This window comes from Tursiops truncatus, chromosome 7 (assembly GCF_011762595.2).
Source record: "Tursiops truncatus isolate mTurTru1 chromosome 7, mTurTru1.mat.Y, whole genome shotgun sequence".
NCBI classification, from domain to species: Eukaryota; Metazoa; Chordata; class Mammalia; order Artiodactyla; family Delphinidae; genus Tursiops; species Tursiops truncatus.
The window spans coordinates 26,790,402-26,810,283 of NC_047040.1; the positions used below are offsets into that span (position 1 = coordinate 26,790,402).

At 38.2% G+C, this 19,882-nt stretch overlaps 1 protein-coding gene across 3 annotated transcripts in view; it reads right to left on the bottom strand.

Annotated features, from left to right (window-relative positions):
• The window catches only part of UNC80 (unc-80 homolog, NALCN channel complex subunit), a 238,834-nt gene that overhangs the window by 68,267 nt on the left and 150,685 nt on the right, over window positions 1-19,882 (bottom strand). For all 3 annotated transcript variants that reach the window (XM_019938890.2, XM_033860390.1, XM_019938888.3), the window contains 6 exons: window positions 19,308-19,415; window positions 17,986-18,124; window positions 4,543-4,724; window positions 3,791-3,922; window positions 1,190-1,376; window positions 411-542 (listed from right to left, as the gene is read on the bottom strand). In XM_019938890.2, coding sequence (XP_019794449.1) covers window positions 411-542; window positions 1,190-1,376; window positions 3,791-3,922; window positions 4,543-4,724; window positions 17,986-18,124; window positions 19,308-19,415 — 880 coding nt within the window. The remainder of the gene's footprint in view (window positions 1-410; window positions 543-1,189; window positions 1,377-3,790; window positions 3,923-4,542; window positions 4,725-17,985; window positions 18,125-19,307; window positions 19,416-19,882) is intronic.

The following is a 19,882-nucleotide window of genomic DNA, read 5'->3' on the forward strand; positions in this document are numbered from 1 at the left end:
ATCACCTGAGATTTTAAAAACACTGAGGTGCTTGAGTCCCACCCTTAGAGATTCTGATTTGGTCTTGGGTGTGACCTGGGCATTTTTAAAAGCTCCCTGGTTGACCGTAATGTGTAGCCAGTGTTGAAAACTGTTAATTGCCTAGAATGATGTTTTATGGAACCCTCAGCAATATGATGACATGTAATGTAATTAAAATAGAACCAATTTATCAAGGACATTTGCTGGATTAAATCAACAATTTTTTTTTAGAATACCACTCATCTAATATACATTTTTAAACTTTAAGATCATGAGACAGGTTATTTAATCAAGACAGTGTAATGAAGTGAGATAATCATATCAAATAAAAATTGTTTCAAAACACACAAGTCATGAGGAATAAAGGACACATTTGTAAGAGGACACACCTTCAGCACTGACGGCTGAACGCACTGACCAGACTGACCCTCGGCGGAAGGAATAATTCCTGTGGGAAGTGCTGGAGGTACAGGATGGACTCACAGACAGTCGACGGGCTGCCAGATTGGTGACTTCTTCTACTGGCAAAGAAAATGGGGAACGTGAACTTTGGTTTTGTAACAAAAAAGTTATCATCACTATTATAGTTGTACTTACATCAAAGTGTATATAGGTCTCATAGCATAAGGCTTAAGTAATTTAGAGTGTTCTTTGGTGAGGAAAAAACACCTACAGAAAGGCAGACAGAAAATTCCTCCCAAAGATTTCACAGAAGTGGGGCAGAGAATCACTGAATTTAGAATGGTTCAGAAATCATTTTTCTGATACCAACCAAAAAACTGTCTGCACTTGTGAAGGCTGAAAGTAGTTAATGGACTAACCCCATTTTTAATGATGAAAGATTGATTGCATGTGTTTTATCACACACTCTGGATTCAGCTGCTGCCTGAATCATAGTCACTGCTTGGTCCATTATCATATTAGTTCATTCAATGTGGCTAATGTCCTCCTCTGTAAACAAGCCAGCTCTAAACATTTAGAAAAAGACAACTTTCTTCTCTTTCTTTAGATAGTGTCAGGAGGTAAGAGAGAGAGACAGAGGGAGCATATCACCTCATGTCACATAAAATCGTCAATGTTTATTTCAAAGCAAGTCCTTTCCCTTTTGTGTGACTCAGCCCCCCCCCCCCCCCCCCCCCCACAAAGAAGTCCAGTGTGTAGAGGGCACCTTCTTCTTCCGGCTCTGAGTTGGGTGTGCAGGTGGGCTCGTAGCAAGCCTCCTGGGTGATGGGGATGGCGGTGATGAGGCTGGCTTCTCGACCAAGACGTTTCTTCTCTTCCTCCTGTTGCAAGTTCTTTAAGATGTGTTCTGCCCTTTGATGGGAGCGGGACACAGCCCGGGCTGAAAAGGATTTCTACAGAGACATGAAGGCAAGTTTACTTACTAGCAACTCTTCTGCAAGGTCACATGTATAAAAAGTGTTCTACTAAATGTAGACACAGATGTGGTACTTTGTTCTCAGGAAATGTTAGGGCATCCGTGACCTAGTTTCATGGAGATTTATTTGTTTGCTTCTTTTTCTACCAAGTTTCCAGGCTGTGTACAACTAAGACATTCCTTTTCATTCAATCGGGATAATTCTTCAAGGATGTTTGTAATTTCGGGAAAGAAAAAATGTTATTTTACTTAATCTTATTTTAGGATAAAATATCAATGATCCACTCTTTAAACACATCGAATAAACATTTTTAATGCTCTGTTTCCTTCCAAAATTTCTTGAACTCGTTTTAAATGAAGGACATTTACTTCATAAGGTTAATAAAAGAGAAAGTCAGAACCATGGGAAGGAGGAGGAAAGATCTCTTTCATGTAAAACAATTAATTATGTGATTTATTTCATTTTTGTATCTTAAGTATCTACCACACTGCAAATACTTAATATTTAGAAATATTAATGTTAAATAATAATAAATATAAATAATAGAAAATACAGTGGCACACTGTAAATACTTAACAAGATTTATAGAAACAAAGCTACTGAATGGAAATTATGAGAGTTGGTAGTGTTACTACAGTTGAATGTAAAATCTGACTCTGTTTACCAGCAGCAAAAGCATAACAGATAAGAAACAATAAAGGAGAAAAGATTCACTTTGCAAAGGGACCATTCTGTTTTTGCCTGAATCATGATGCTTATGCTGAGATAAATTCCAAGAGCTCTGGGGATGAAGTAATTGGTCTCAGAGCAGGGAAGTGATCACTGACGTTCTTCACTACCAATTTGAAGTGATGTCTATGTATAGTAGAAATTCTACGTCTTTGTTGGCCAGTGGTCACATAGGATTAAAGAGACAGACAAGGGGTGTTGGTCACTCTTCTAAAGGACAGCTGTCATCGAAGTTCTCTTTATGCAGGGTATTAACATAAGACTAAAGGTTTCCAATAGTGGATGACACAACAGCAATTAAGGGCATTTGATGGGCCACATGGCAGTTCATTTTCAGAGCCAGGGGTTAAGCTGGTTTATTATAATAAGATAAGGGAAAGATAACTGGATACAGAATTAGGGGCTTTGGCTTGAAATTCACTGTGAAATTGGGAAGAGAATGTACCTGACTCAAATGAATCTATCACATGTATGAGAGAAAAACCAAGGATCTTTATGCGAGTGGTTCCGATGCAGGAGGGAAGAACCAAGCGTGCCTTTGTCCTTGGCACAAAACCATCAGATATGAAGGCAGTGTATGCAGAAGAATTAAAAGAAAAACATTCTGATGGGTAAAGAGTTCAAACAAACAGTTCAAAGAAAACTACAAATGCCTAGAAAATATATGTATGACATGCAAAAACGTTCAACCTCGCTTCACATATTCAACCAACTTTTTAAAGATGTGTGAATAAAAAAGCCAATAACTTTGTTTTTTGCCATTCAATGTGGCATTAAAAAATAATACTAGTTAATTTGAATAAAGAAGACATTTTCCTATTGTGTTATATAAGGGTAAAATGGTACAATCATCCTGGGGATATTTTGTGAGATATATCAGAAATCTTTAATATTCACATACCAATTGCCCTAAATCCTGTGGGAAATTATGCAAGGAAATAATCATGAATTTGTGTATAGAGATGTGTTCTTTTTCTATATTTGCTTTATCTTCCAAATTTTCTACATTATTTGTAATTTAGGAAAATGCTATGCAACAGGTGAAAAAGGCATATTTTGAAGATTTATTTTTTCAAAAGGCACATATTCTTGGTTCTTGTTTATAAATAGACTGGGTTCTAAACTTAACTGTTTATAAATTATACTACTTAGAGCAGTAATGTATTAGAAGAGCATAAGACCTGAGCTCTCAGGGTGATGTTTCTGATGATGATACTGATGATCAATAAGGTAAAGAACAGACTAAGGTCCAAACAAGGACAGCAAGAGCAGGAAACTCAGTTCTTTTTCTTATTCATCCAGAGTCAATCTCATTAACTTTTGGGTAGCTTATGTAGGTTAAATGAATTGTTTGTTTTATAATAAAGAGAGGCAAAAGCACTACCTTTGGCTAGGAAATCAATGCCTAAGGCTTTTAGTAGCTTTTATTATAAGGTGGCTGCTTCTATGATTACGGAACAAAACTGTTTTGGCTTTTGGAGGTCTGCAAATGCTCACCCCAGATGTCAGTTCCTCCTATCTCAAGAACTAAAGGCCTTTTGTGGTTGATTTTCTGTGCTGTTATTACATTCTTATGACAACTGTCTCACACATCCATTGTTCTCTCTTACGTGTATACCATGGAGCCTGAAGATATTAGAAAGAAAGGGCCTGTTACTCACAGACTGGTCTTCATTAATGGGGTCCTGGACACTCCCGCTGCACTGAGGGACCCAAGGGGGGTCAAACATCGGGACAGATGGCATTCCAAGCACTGGGGAGGGCAGGGTGAAGTTTATACTGGGAGGCGGGATCTGTTAGTTGATATCAGAAGAATGAAGTGAGTAAGATGGAAAATAAGATAGAATGAGTCTGAAGCAAAATTATGACATAATCTTTTAGAGCATAGGATGTTATAAGGCACGTGAAGAACGTCTCTGGGCCTCAGTTTACTCCTTAATAAAATGAAGTGTTTCAACTATATGATCTCTATTTGTGTTAATCACCCCATCTTCCAAAGAACATCTGTGTTTATATAGTAAAATGTATGGAAGATTACACCCCAAACTTCTATGTGCTTACCTCTGGGGATGGTGCTGAAATCTTGAGGTTTATAGAAGACTTGATTTTCTTACTCTACATTCCTACATTTCAATTTGTTTTAAGGACAAGAATTCACTCATATATGAGTCAGGTTTACTTATGTAATCAGAGAGGGAAAAAAAGAAGTATCTCGGGCTTCCCTGGTGGTGCAGTGGCTGGGAGTCGCCGGCCAATGCACGGGACGTGGGTTCGTGCCCCGGTCCAGGAAGATCCCACATGCCTCAGAGTGGCTGGGCCCGTGAACCATGGCCACTGGGTCTGTGCGTCTGGAGCCTGTGCTCCACAACGGGAGAGGCCGCAACAGTGAGAGGCCCGCGTATGTATACCTCACCTTAAAAATCTGCTGTGCTCCCTCCTCCATCCGGGGCCAGACCTGATAGCGAAACCTCCAAAGCGTGTGGAACTTAAGGACAGCATTCAGCCGCTGCACGGTCTCCGGGTGGTGGAACTCTGATGTCAGCATATCAGACACGGCCTCAGGGACTTTCACCGCACACAACAGGAACATGGCCGCTAAAGACAGTCAACATCAAAGACAGTTCATCAGCTACGCATCTCTTAATTTTGCATGATTCCTGGGGATGGGTAGAATGGGGAAACTGCTTCTGTCTCTTGAAAATGACTACTGAGCTATAGAGCCAGGCCACCAGCGCTGGCAAAAGCAAAGCCTGTTTCAGCACCTGGAAAGCAGACTTCATCCTTTGAGCCTCCCACAATCTTCTAATATCTGATGCGAGCATGATCTGTGACAGCATGACATTGCAGTAGAAAAACTCATTCTAAGCAAAGTTTCCTTTGGCTCACAGTGAAAAGTAGATGCCAGAGGAAGCAAATGAAGAAAGGAAATTACAAGCTGAAATATCCTTTTTAAGAAATGGCTAGAGTCATCTCAGAGTAACCCTAGGACAGTACATAAAAATGTCCATTTAAAACTGTCTCAGTGGGCTTCCCTGGTGGCGCAGTGGTTGAGAGTCCGCCTGCTGATGCAGGGGATACGGGTTTGTGCCCCGGTCTGGGAGGATCCCACATGCCGCAGAGCGGCTGGGCCCGTGAGCCATGGCTGCTGAGCCTGTGCGTCCGGAGCCTGTGCTCCACAACGGGAGAGGCCTACATACTGCAAAAAAAAAAAACCCAAAACTGTCTCAGTTCCATTAGTTATATTAAAAATAACATTCATCATCCAGTGAGTGGGCGCCACTGGGAAACTCTGAGGGCGCAGAAGTGGCTGACGTGTGGTGGCTTGAGGAAAGGAAGACGAGGGCCATAAAGAGCCTGCCGTGTGGCTGAAAGGGTCTCGGTGCTCCGTCCGTGTGTCAGGCCTGAGCCAAGTAGGTGGAAGAGCCAAGTTCAGGACACTGGACCACCAGAGACTTCCCAGCCCCACATAATATCAAACGGTGAAAGCTCTCCCAGAGATCTAAACCTCAACGCTAAGACCAAGCTCCACTCAACAATTAGCAAGCTTCAGTGCTGGACACTCTACGCCAAACAACTAGCAAGACACGAACACAACCCCATCCATTAGCAGAGAGGCTGCCTAAAATCATACTGAGTTCACAGACATCCCCAAAAAACACCACCAGAACGACAAGGTCCAGCCTCATCCACCAGAACACAGGCACCAGTCCACTCCACCAGGAAGCCCACACAATCCATTAAACCAACCTTACCCACAGTGGGCAGATGTGAAAAACAACAAGAATTACGAACCTGCAGCTTGTGAAAAGGAGACCCCAAACACAGTAAGTTAAGAAAAATGAGAAGACAGAGAAACACACAGCAGATGAAGGAGCAAGGTAAAAACCCACAGGACCAAACAAATGAAGAGGAAATAGGCAGTCTACCTGAAAAAGAATTCAGAGTAATGATAGTAAAGATGATCCAGAATCTTGGAAACAGAATAGAGAAAATACAAGAAACATTTAACAAGGAACTAGAAGAACTAAAGAGCAAACAAACAATGATGAGCAACATAATAAATGAACTAAAAAATTCTCTAGAAGGAATCAATAGCAGAATAAATGAGGCAGAAGAATGGATAAGTGACCTGGAAGATAAAACAGTGGAAATAATTACTGCAGAGCAGAATAAAGAAAAAAGAACAAAAAGAATTGAGGAGAGTCTCAGAGACCTCTGGGACAACATTAAATGCAACAACATTCGAATTATAGAGGTCGCAGAAGAAGAGAAACAGAAAGGGACTGAGAAAATATTTGAAGAAATTATAGTTGAAAATTTCCACAATATGGGAAAGAAAATAGTCACTCAAGTCCAGGAAGTGCAGAGAGTCCCATACAGGATAAATCCGAGGAGAAACATGCCAAGACACATATTAATCAAACTATCAAAAATTAAATACAAAGAAAAAATATTAAAAGGGAAAAACAACAAATAACATACAAGGGAATCCCCATAAGGTTAACAGCTGATCTTTCAGCAGAAACTCTGCAAGCCAGAAGGGAGTGGCAGGACATATTTAAAGTGATGAAAGGGAAGAACCTACAATCAAGATTACTCTACCCAAAAGGATCTCATTCAGATTTGATGGAGAAATTAAAACCTTTACAGAGAAGTAAAAGCTAAGAGAATTCAGCACCACCAAACCAGCTTTACAACAAATGCTAAAGGAACTTCTCTAGGTAGGAAACACAATAGAAGGAGAAGACCTACAATAACAAACCCAAAACAATTAAGAAAATGGTAATAGGAGCATACATATTGATAATTACCTTAAATGTAAATGGATTAAATGCTCCAACCAAAAGACATAGACTGGCTGAATGGATACAAAAACAAGACCCATATATATGCTGTCTACAAGAGACCCACTTCAGACCTAGGGACACATACAGACTGAAAGTGAAGGGATGGAAAAAGGTATTCCATGCAAATGGAAATCAAAAGAAAGCTGGAGTAGCAATTCTCATATCAGACAAAATACACTTTAAAACTAAGACTATTACAAGAGACAAAGAAGGACACTACATAATGATCAAGGGTTCAATCCAAGAAGATATAACAATTGTACATATTTATGCACCCAACATAGGAGCACCTCAGTACATAAGGCAAATGCTAACAGCCATAAAAGGGGAAATCGACAGTAACACAATCATAGCAGGGGACTTTAACACCTCACTTTCACCAATGGACAGATCATCCAAAATGAAAATAAATAAATAAACACAAGCTTTAAATGATACATTAAACAAGATGGACTTAATTGATATTTATAGGACATTCCATCCAAAAACAACAGAATACACTTTCTTCTCAAGTGCTCATGGAACATTCTCCAGGATAGATCATATCTTGGGTCACAAAGCAAGCCTTGGTAAATGTAAGAAAACTGAAATTGTATCACATATCTTTTCTGGCCACAATGCTATGAGACTAGATATAAATTACAGGAAAAAATCTGTAAAAAATACAAAGACATGGAGGCTACTACTAAATACTAAATACACTACTGAATAACCAAGAGATCACTGAAGAAATCAAAGAGGAAATCAAAAAACATCTAGAAGCAAATGACAATGAAAACACGATGACCCAAAACCTATGAGATGCAGCAAAAGCAGTTTTAAGAGGGAAGTTTACAGCAATACAATCCTACATCAAGAAACAAGAAACATCTCAAATAAACAACCTAACCTTACACCTAAAGCAGTTAGAGAAAGAAGAACAAAAAAAACCCCAAAGTTAGCAGAAGGAAAGAAATCATAAAGACCAGACCAGAAATAAATGAAAAAGAAATGAAGGAAATGATAGCAAAGATCAATAAAACTAAAAGCTGGTTCCTTGAGAAAATAAACAAAATTGATAAAGCATTAGCCAGACTCATCAAGAAAAAAAGGTAGAAACTCAAGTCAATAGAATTAGAAATGAAAAAGGAGAAGTAACAACTGACACTGCAGAAATACAAAGGATCATGAGAGATTACTACAAGCAACGATATGCCAATAAAATGGACAACCTGGAAGAAATGGACAAATACTTAGAAAAGCACAACCTTCCGAGACTGAAACAGGAAGAAATAGAAAATATAAACAGACCAATCACAAGCACTGAAATTGAGACTCTGATTAAAAGTCTTCCAACAAACAAAAGTCCAGGATCAGATGGCTTGTCAGGCGAATCCTATCAAACATTTAGAGAAGAGCTAACACCTATTCTTCTCAAACTCTTCCAAAATATAGCAGAGGGAGGAGCACTCCCAAACTCATTCTACGAGGCTACCATCACCCTGATACCAAAACCAGACGAAGATGTCACAAAGAAAGAAAACTACAGGCCAATATCATTGATGAACATAGATGCAAAAATCCTCAACAAAATACTAGCAAACAGAATCCAACAGCACATTAAAAGGATCATAGACCATGATCAAGTGGGTTTTATCCCAGGAATGCAAGGATCCTTCAATATATGCAAATCAATCCATGTGATAAATCATATTTACAAACTGAAGGAGAAAAAACCATATGATCATCTCAGTAGATGCAGGAAGAGCTTTTCACAAAATTCAACACCCATTTACAATAAAAGCCCTCCAAAGAGTAGGCATAGATGGAACTTACCTCAACATCATAAAGGCCATATATGACAAACCCACAGCCACCATTGTTCTAAATGGTGAAAAACTGAAACCATTTCCACTAAGATCAAGAAAAAGACAAGGTTGTCCACTCTCACCACTATTATTCAACATAGTTTTGGAAGTTTTAGCTACAGCAGAGAGGAAAAAGAAATAAAAGGAATCCAAATTGGAAAAGAAGAAGTAAAGCTGTCACTGTTTGCTGATGACATGATACTATATGTATAGAATCCTAAAGATGCTACCAGGAAATTACTAGAGCTAATCAATGAATGTGGCAAAGTAGCAGGATACAAAATTAATGCACAGAAATCTCTTGCATTCTTGTACAGTAATGATGAAAAATCTTAAAGAGAAATTAAGGAAACACTCCCATTTACCATTGCAACAAAAATAAATAAATACCTAGGAATAAATCTACCTAAGGAGACAAAAGACCTGTATGCAGAAAACTATAAGAAACTGATGAAAGAAATTAAAGATGATACAAGCAGATGGAGAGATATACCATGTTCTTGGATTGGAAGAATCAACATTGTGAAAACGACTACACTACCCAAAGCAATCTACAGAGTCAATGCAATCTCTATCAAATTACCAATGGCATTTTTCAGAGAACTAGAAAAAAAATTTCACAATTTATATGGAAACACAAAAGACCCCGAATGGCCAAAGCAATCTTGAGAAAGAAAAACGGAGCTGGAGGAATCAGGCTCCCTAACTTCAGACTATACTACAAAAGTACAGTAATGAAGACAATATGGTACTTGTACAAAAACAGAAATATAGATCAATGGAACAGGACAGAAAGCCCAGAGATAAACCCATGCACATATGGTCACCTTATCTTTGATGAAGGAGACAAGAATATACAATGGAGAAAAGACAGCCTCTTCAATGAGTGGTGCTGGGAAAACTGGACAGCTACATGTAAAAGAATGAAATTAGAATACTCCCTAACACCATACACAAAAATAAACTCAAAATGGATGAAAGACCTAAATGTAAGGGCAGACACTATAAAACTCTTAGAGGAAAACATAGGCAAAACACTCTATGACATAACTCACAGCAAGATCCTTTTGGACCCACCTCCTAGAGAAATGGAAATAAAAACAAAAATAAACAAATGGGACCTAATGAAACTTCAAGCTTTTGCACAGCAAAGGAAACCATAAAAAGATGAAAAGACAACCCTCAGAATGGGAGAAAATATTTGTAAACGAACCAACTGACAAAGGATTAATCTCCAAAATATACATGCAGCTCATGCAGCTCAACTGCAAAGAAACAAACCACCCAATCCAAAAATGGGCAGAAGACCTAAATACACATTTCTACAAAGAAGACATACAGATTGCCAACAAACACATGAAAGGATGCTCAATGTCACTAATCATTAGAGAAATGCAAATCAAAACTACAATGAGGTATCACCTCACACCAGTCAGAATGGCCATCATCAAAAATCTACAAACAATAAATGCTGGAGAGGGTGTGGAGAAAAGGGAAACCTCTTGCACTGTTGGTGGGAATGTAAACTGATACAGCCACTATGGCGGTTCCTTAAAAAACTAAAGATAGAACTACCATACGACCCAGCAATCCCATTAATGGGCATATACCCTGAGAAAACCATAATACAAAAAGAGTCATGTACAACAATGTTCATTGCAGCACTATTTACAATAGCCAGGACATGGGAGCAACCTAAGTGTCCATCAACAGATGAATGGATAAAGAAGATGTGGCACATATATACAATGGAATAGTACTCAGTCATAAAAAGAAACGAAACTGAGTTATTTGTAGTAAGGTGGATGGACCTAGAGTCTGTCATACAGAGTGAAGTAAGTCAGAAAGAGTATAACAAATACCGTATGCTAACACATATATATGGAATCTTAAAAAAAAACAAAAATGGTTCTGAAGAACCTAGGGGGAGGACAGGAATAAAGACACAGACATAGAGAATGGACTTGAGGGCACAGGAAGGGGGAAGGTTAAGCTCAGACAAAGTGAGAGATTGGCATGGACATATATACAATACCAAATGTAAAATAGAAAGCTAGTGGGAAGCAGCTGCATAGCACAGGGAGATCAGCTCAGTGCTTCGTGTTCACCTAAAGGGTTGAGATAGGGAGGGTGGGAGGGCGACACAAGAGGGAGGAGATATGGGGATATACGTATAAGTATAGCTGATTCAATTTGTTATACAACATCAACTAAAACAACATTGTAAAGTAATTATAGTCCAATAAAGATGTTAAAAATTTTAAATAATAAAAATAACATTCATAAGATAGACTCTATTAGAAACACCTACCCTTCCAAGAGGTAGAAGGACTGAGAAACCAAAAGAGACTTCATGAACCATAATACCATTGTTGTTTTTTGGGGGGAAAGCCAAATATGAATAAGAGAAAGATCAGTGCCATGATAAGTTACGAAGTCAATGAATAATAAGGAAAAGAAATACACTCTGTAGCATAGATGGAGGAGCCAGTGTTGATCATAAAAATATAATTTAAAAACTCTCTTGTACTTTTTCCAAGATCCTCAAAACATGCTCAGGCAATTGTTAGAACAACTGGGGTTAAATCCCAGCTCTGAAACTTCTCTCCTATTGATCTTGGCCAAGCCTCTTAACTTCTTAACCTTTGTTTCTCTATTGGTAAAATGTCAATGATGATGATGAGAATGAGGATGAGGATGCTTCTGATATCTGCCTCCTAATTTGTTGTTAGAATAAAATAACGTATGAGAAAGTGCTTTGTGACATGAAAAGTACTACAGAATTCTAAAGCATATTTTATTTTTTAGAGGCAAAGTGGTATATGGAAGGGGCATCTATTTGTAGTCAAAAGATCTGGGTTTGATTTCCTGGGTCTGCTAATTCTGAGCTGTGAGCACTTGGTTAAAAGTCCTTTCAACCTTCTGAGTTGGATTTTGCTCATTTATACAATCATTGTTATGAGGATTAAATAAGATAGTGTGTATGATAGAGTTCTAGAACAAATGTGAGCTACTGTCATCAGTAGCTTTTGATAATCTGTTTCTTAATCCTACCACCTCCTTAAATTTCCACTTTTTCTCCTTTCTTTACTTTTCTTTAAAGTGTACTCTGTCTCAATTTTTAAACACCATCGTCACTCTCTAAGTCATTGCAGTTGGAGTTCTACCTCAATCCCTTTACTGAAACAGTTTTCTTGTAATGCTCACTAATCAGCAGATCCAGTGGTATTTTTACAGCATTTCTTTTCTTTCAGTTTTTAACACTTTCATAACAATCTCCTTGAAAAGGATCTTCCTCTACTTCCATGGTTTGAGATTACTTAAGTTCTACTTTTCTGGTCGTTTTTCTGGGTTTTGCTGGTCAGCTCTTCTTCCTGTCCTTTGAAGGTAGAGAAGGCCAATGGCCTAGTGTTCATTCCTCAGCCCTCTCCTCTATACCAAGAAATCATCCTCCCCCGGAATCATTTCTCCCCTGGAAATAATCCTCTCTCATTGCTTCAGCTGCCACATACATCAGGTTTTCCCAAGTTTCTCTCTAGCTATGGCCTTTCTCATTAGCTTTAGTGTCATATCACCACTGATATGTCTCCTCGTCATCTAAAAATCACTGTTTCTAAAACCAAGCCACTCCACTCATTGCTGCCACATTAAACTTGGTAATAATTCAACACTATATGCAACATTACTCTTTGGCTCGGAACCCCTGAGTGGTTTCCCACAGTTCAGTGGGAAGTCCACACTCCTAACCCTGTTGTTCAAGGTCTTTTACAATGTGAGACCTGCTCACTTGCCTAATATTACAGACTAGCAACCTCTTTACAAAAGCCACCCCAGTCTCAATTCCTCCTCAGGCTTTCCAAATCAACCCAGTGCATTTCCACACCCCATGTGGCTTTGCATACACCATTTCCTCTTCCTTCTAGCTTTTCTTAAAGCTCAGTCTCCCTGTTCATAACGTTCATGAAAATATCCATGGCTGTCCCATATTTAGGGAGCATGCCCTTCTCTCTGAAAAATACTTGGTAGAGAAGCAAAAATCTGATACTTAATGTGAACAAAGACATCTTACAAAGACATTTGATGCAGCATAGTATAAAAAAAGCAAAAGGCAAGAATCAACTAAAATTCCCAGGTTAAATACATTGTTATATCCATTCATTCAATGGAATATTTGGTAGCCATTAAAAAGAATAGGTAAACTTATAGACTGATGTTAAAAATGGTCTCCTAGAGAGACCTCTTAACCACTTCTTGTTTGGCATTTCTCAATTCAAATTTATTTTTGTTCAAATTTTTAATATGCCTCAGTTTACCTTTTAACAGTTCTGATGTCAGAAGAGGGAACCAAAGGAGACCCCCCGCAACAGCCCACAGGAGCAATGAGCAACCCGGCATAGGTATCTGTTGAGACCTTGAGCTTGCTGCTTTCTCGCTGCCTCTGGAGGTCATGGGTAAGTCCCTCTCAAATCCTAGCACTGAAGGTTTTGTACTATGAGCTTGCAGACTTTATCTGAGCCTTTCTTTTTCATGCTGGGTCCAGAAACCGGCTGGAGTGGGAATGAGTCAGACTTAAAAACCAGACTGGGCTCAGGAATGGACTGGTTCCAATTTAGAAACCAGACTGGATCCAGGGTCAGACTGGGTCTGACTTAAAACTGGACTGAGTCTAGTGTGAGGTCTCAGGTGAACAGAATTTTTTTTTTTTTAAGGAACGAGTAGGTTAACTATACCAAAGATAATCTTGAATTACATTGGCCACAGTGGAGAACTTTAAACCATCTTAGATAAGCCTATCCATTTATGAGTTATCCTAGAGGAAAATGTATTTCAGCCAGGCACTCACTATTAAGGGTAGAGGGAAAATTACTTTTCCTCCTTTACAGTTACTGGTGACCAGGATGAGACCCACTGGAATGCCTCCCTCACTCTGGAGCCTGCAGACCTCACCCTGGGAAAACTGGCAGAAGCCGGCAAAGAGTAAGAATTTTTACTAACGTCAGCTCCCCCAGACCTCTCTACCTGTGGTGGCTGGTTGAGAGAAGAAGGTAAAATTCCACACTGCCGCTTCCTTTCCAAATAACCAAAAAAAAAAAAAAAAAAAAAGGTTATTGATCCTTTCTCTCCCGGGGACAGCTATTGCCTTCTTGTCCATCTCATTTTTTGTCCTGAGAACTTAGCTTGGCAATCATCAGGTTGGGGAACTCAAAAATATAGCCAGGCAGAAATGTGGGTTACATTCCATTTGTGACTAGGGTCCTCCCATTGCCAGCTCTCAGGGGAACTGTCTAAGTCCTTCTTTCTTCTGGCTATCTTTGGGAGTGGCTCTGGATGTTGTGCTCATGGAGTAGTTCAATACTGCCAGGAATATTTACTGTTTGTCTCGCTCGAACCTGACAAGATATTTGGGAAAAAAAAAATTTTTTTTTTAATTAGCTCTATAGTCAGAAGTTGACCAGACTGGAAGCTGATATTCAGAGCCTGATAGGAACCATTTTTTAGGCCTTCTCCCCTAACCTAAAATAAAATTATGTACCCAGAGGGAACGAAAAACATGCTGAAGCCATTGTAGAAGGATTTACTGAAGCGTTTCAAAGACACACAGCTCTAGAACGCAGGAATCTTTTGATTTCCATCTTAGAGCTCTTCTCCCTGATATAAAGAAGAAAACTAAGAATAATGTAGTTGGATGGTTGGGTCAGCATCTTGATAGTCAGGCTGCAACCCAATCTTTCAAGGAATTAAAAACAACTGTCTAACACACTAAGTCTTTGTAAGAACAGAAATGTGGCTCTAGAAACAACTCAAAGCCCACCTATCCTTTTTACCTATCCCCAAATTTCCCCTATTTATCTCAAAAGGCTTGCAGATATTGTTTAAAAAAAAAACTGGATTTAGGAAACAAAAGCCTTTTTTGGAGAAATTTGTATCTTTTCTCTGTGCCTTTGAGATATAAACGTTCTACCTGGTCTTCTCTAGGAACCCAAAGCCATCTCTGGAAATGTAAACTTCATGGAAGTAATTCTTATCAGAAAAAGAAGGGAGCTGTTTTGGAAATTAAGTGAATGAAAAATCTTAAAAGTCTTTCCCACAAATATTAGTAAAAGTTTTAGCTATCTGAGCAGGTAACCTTAACTTATTTTATCTGCCAGAAACACAATTTAGATCCAACTGTTCTTTTATAAACTAGTCAGTTTTGCATTATCATACCTGTCTCATGGCCAAAATTTTAAAACTAAAGCTATAAGATCTCTGCATCTGTCTGTATGTTTATGTATATCTCTGTTCGTATGTTGTAGATGTGTGATATTTTTCTACCTTTGGATGGTATTGCCAAAATTAATGTGTAAAGAGCTCTATTAATTGGCTTAAAGACAAACAAGCATTTACATAAATCAAGTATACTCTCAGAAATCCAGAAACTAACCAAAAATTTTTTCAAGTTCATTTGATCTAGGATAACCTTCAGTAAATAAAAGGTGGTTTAAGTTTGTTGGTTTAATCAAAATAGGTATGTCTTTAGAGTTATTAGCATTAAATATAATACTTTTATCCTACCTAGGTTTACTAAAAGTCAAATAAACTCATGTTATAGAATTTGTCAGAAAGAAAAATAACTCAAAATGATGGTTATCTGTTTAATGTCTCACGAAATTTTCATGAATATTCTAAACATAATTGTTAAGAACAAATAAATTAAATAGATGTAAATAAAAGTTTACTTTTTAAAAAAGTAAAAAGTTTATAAATAAATTTTTCAACATTATGCTTTATGGTATGTCTACTTAAAAATAGTTTCTAAAATCTTTTTGGTAACTTGAAACCTTAAAGTTATGCTGAGATAAGTTAAATGATGGATATTCATTGAATATCTAGATCATTTCCAAATAAGATACAATATTGAAACATTAATTACTGAACATAGCTTTATCTACTTTTGGCTTCCTTTTCAGAGGCACTAAAGATATTTGCATTTATTACTAAACATGTTTTGTGCCACAATGAAAAATTTACTAAGAAAGAATATACTTCCAGAAATCGTGAAATGTATTTATAAATTTGCCAACTCACAGAATGCTAGTATAACAGACACTCCACAATTGCTTACATCTTAGTTTCACTAGGAAAAAACAGTTCTAAGTATTAAGAATTCTAATCAATATATACAATTAAAACTACTTAGAAAACGTCATGGAATTGAACCTTGGGTCCACATCCCTCAGTTAAAAAGGGCTTCTCCAAACTCTTGGAACTGCATACCAGCTGGAGACCTAAAATTAAAATTGACTCAGGAGGTTCTTACCCAGAGGCAGATGGCATCTTGTGGTAGACAGCTGTCTCCCAAGATTGCAGCTCAAGGTCTTTAACACCAATATGAAATGTTTATTCCTTTTGCCTTTTCACTACCTGCTTTTTTTCTCTGTTAATGCATAGGAAGGTAATGCTCCTTAACTCTGGCAACTGTTGATGAATCTACTGCTAAGGCCGTAGCTGAACAACCAAAGTCCCAAGATTTTCTTGCTAAGGTAAATTTAGATAATAGAATTGTTTTAGATTAGTTATTGGCTGAACATGTGCCATAGCAAATGTCTCCTGCTGCGCCCTGATCAATATCTCTACTATTGTAGCAAATACAGAAAATTAACAAACAAGCCACTTGGTTAAACAGGTGCATCCTTTGATTTATTTGATACTAGCTAGTTTGGTTCACTGGGGCCCTGGCTAAGGAGTACACGTCAGTCTCTTGATATTATCCTCCTAATAGTTATCACTGTAGTCTCTGTGGTGTGCTATATTCTCTCAACGGTCTTAAATGCATGTTCACAGCCATCAGCAGTACATTAGCTGGTCTTACTGTGCTTGGAGAAACAGGAACAAGATGAACAATGAGATGAACAGCAAAACAATTCTTCCACGGACATGACATTATAACCCACTATGAGTTTCACAATGAGACAAGAGAAACTTAACTCTGATGGTGACAAAGTGGCATTAATACTAATTTTTGGTCAACTTTTCACATATGAGAGGATGACCAAAAGGGGGAAATTGTTAAGTTGTTTTAAAAGGAGACCATTAGACTGAGGTGGCTCTAATGCCACGGCAGCTTACATAAGCAAACCAAAATCTATGCCTATAAACACCTCAAGGTTACAAATCAAAATGCTAAGGATAACCAATCACAAACAGCTAACTAGGCTTTACGCTACAGACAATAAATAATTGCTTTGCTTTGCTTCTGCCTTTTCTCTATAAAAGTCTCTCCCTGAGCTACTCTCGGTGGAGTGCTCCTAACCACTTGTAGCTTGGCACTGCCTGATTGGAAGCAATTTTTGTTCAAATAAACTCTTAAGAAAGTCTCCTAGATAAAAATGAAAAATGCAAAATGCAGAAGTCTCTATGGTATGTCCTATTTGTGTGAAAAAGGAAACATAATAGATACATACATAGGTATATATATATATATATATATATATATATATATATATATATATATATATGCATAGTTTACCCTAGAGGTTTCCTGGGAAATTTAAAAATTGTCACCTCTGAGAAAGAGGACTGGGAGTCATGGGAAAGAGGGTGATACTTTTAAACTTCATACACTCTTATATTATTTGAATTTTAACCATGTGCATTTTCAATTAAAATAACTATAAAATAAAGGAATATGCACAAAAAATGGAAAACGATGAAGAATCCAGATTCTACCTCTACCATTTGTTAGCTATGTGGCTTTGGACACGTCACTTAAATTTCACAAATTTATTTTGATATTGTGATTTGAACACAGACTATTACTCACATAAGATTTAATAAAATTAATGATGGTTGTTCATGGTCAATCTGGGAAATCACAACGCACAAAAAGAATTTTATCTTTTGTGAAATATAGTGAAAATGTAGCTTCTGGGGGAAATCATTCTCTATAATTTGGGAACATCTTGGGAGAGACATGCTGCCCTTGTGCACACTATACAGTGACATGAAAAGGGTGCACACAGAACCTAGGCCTGTTTCTGTTCAGTGCACAGCTCTGTCTAGAGGTCCAGCCATTGCTAGCAATCTGACCTAAGGGTGAAAATGGAATGAATGTGCCTCTCTCTTGTTTAGACGCTGGGATGAGTGGCGGCAGGACCAGAGTCCCAGGTGGTCTTTCTTTACCTGCTGCCCCGGCCATGTGCTCATCCATGCTGAGCAGGAGCTCCCAGGCAGCTGGCTGGATGTCTCCATACATCTCCTCCGTCAGAATCGGTGCTGCCTTGATTAGCAGAGATAAGGGAGCAGGCGACAGGCTCATCACCTGGAAAAAGATGGAAATGATGTCGTAAAATCTTTGAAGACACTGATTGTTGTACTCCTCTAGAGCGTTAAGTGTCACTTCCCCTCTCTCTGCTTTCCTTAAATGACCTTAAAATACGTTCTAAAGTGGGAGCGTATTTATTGGCATGATGTATAATAAGCTTTACACCCTATTAGTTGATGTATAATTACCCCCAAATCATATTAATTTTATAATACTTTCACCACAAAAATTAATTTGCAACCACCTAGGGAATAAACTGTAGAATAAGTATAGCTCTGTGAGAAAGAAGGACTCCAGCCAATATATCTTTGTGTTTAAAGTCCTGGTGGACTTTCATAGCATCTTATCTTCCTTCCTGTTAGAAGCTGATTTCCACTGGAAACTGTGATCAGCCTCTAATTTATAAAGGAGTCCCATTCAGAAAGTTAGTTTTCTAAGCCAGTGAACTTGGATGGCATTTTCCCTTCACAACATAATACATTGTGGTTATTGCTCCAGGTTAGCCAACAAAATCCCATTTAATCCATTATTTCAAATAATTTTGGTGATAAATGTAGGTTTGGGGCAAGTCTAGGTCTTTAACCATCATTTAAAACACTTTCTAGAAAAACATGAAACTTTTTTTTTCTCTTCCCCTGGGAAATGTATTATGATTTAGAGTTTAGGTTGTAATAACAATATAACTGTGCCAAGCACTGGATAAGTAGCTAAATATACTATCTTTTTTAATCCATGCAATAATTCTTTAAGATGGGTCTAGTGTTAAAATCCCCATTTTAGAGATTAGGCAACTAAAACTGAGAAAAATTAAGTTAACTTGCCCAAGGTCCCAGAGCCAGAGCAGCAGGTATAGGATTTGAAACCTGACTGTCTCATTCCAAGACCTATGAGCGTCGCTACCACACATTGGTGGGAAGCTGGCTCCATTAGAGTGGAGAGAGTGGGAAGAGGCATGGTTCTAGCCAAGCCCCCCAAGCCTTGTCTCTATGGAAGTTGGCTGTCTAGCAAGAAGGGATTTTTCCTTGCATACTTGGTAGCATTCTTGCTCACCAAATTAGAGGGGACTTTATGCCAACACTGTGCCAGTTGGCATTGTATGTCCCAAACATTAGTAAACAAGATATCTGGAGTTCCCTCCTTATTACTGCTCCGTGAACATTTCTGATCCATGCATCAATACCTGTAGTCTGATGTATTTCAGCATTCCAGAGTCCTTTTTCCCCTCTAGGTTGGCATCTGAAACTCTCTTTTTCAGCGAAGGTGTCCTCAGGCATGATTTATCTGAGCACTGGAAAGAACATAAGATAGGTGACGAAGAGTGTTGTGTTCTCTCAAAACCCAACAGTGCTGTTTTCCTCCAAATTCTCCAAACAACCAACTGGTTCTAATGCAACAGATGATTTCAGTAAGGACTTTTTATGGGCCTGCACTTTCTGAAAGTGATAAAAGCAGTTAATTTTGTAATGAAAAGGTAGCTTAGGGGTATTTAGCAACAAACTCCTCTTTTACCACTGAAGAGACCAGGACCCAGAGAGGTGGAGTAGCTTGACCAAATTGCAAAACTGGTTATTAGTAGAATAAGGAAAGGACAGGATCTCCTGATTTCCATTTCAGGGCTAATTATATTCCACCAAGCTGTTAAAAACACAAATCTTTTTAAATATTTCCAGTTAAAAGCCACTCTCTCTAATAATCCCTTTAAAGGGTTGGATGTTACAAGTTGATTATTTGGAAGAGAAAATGTTTCACAGAGGA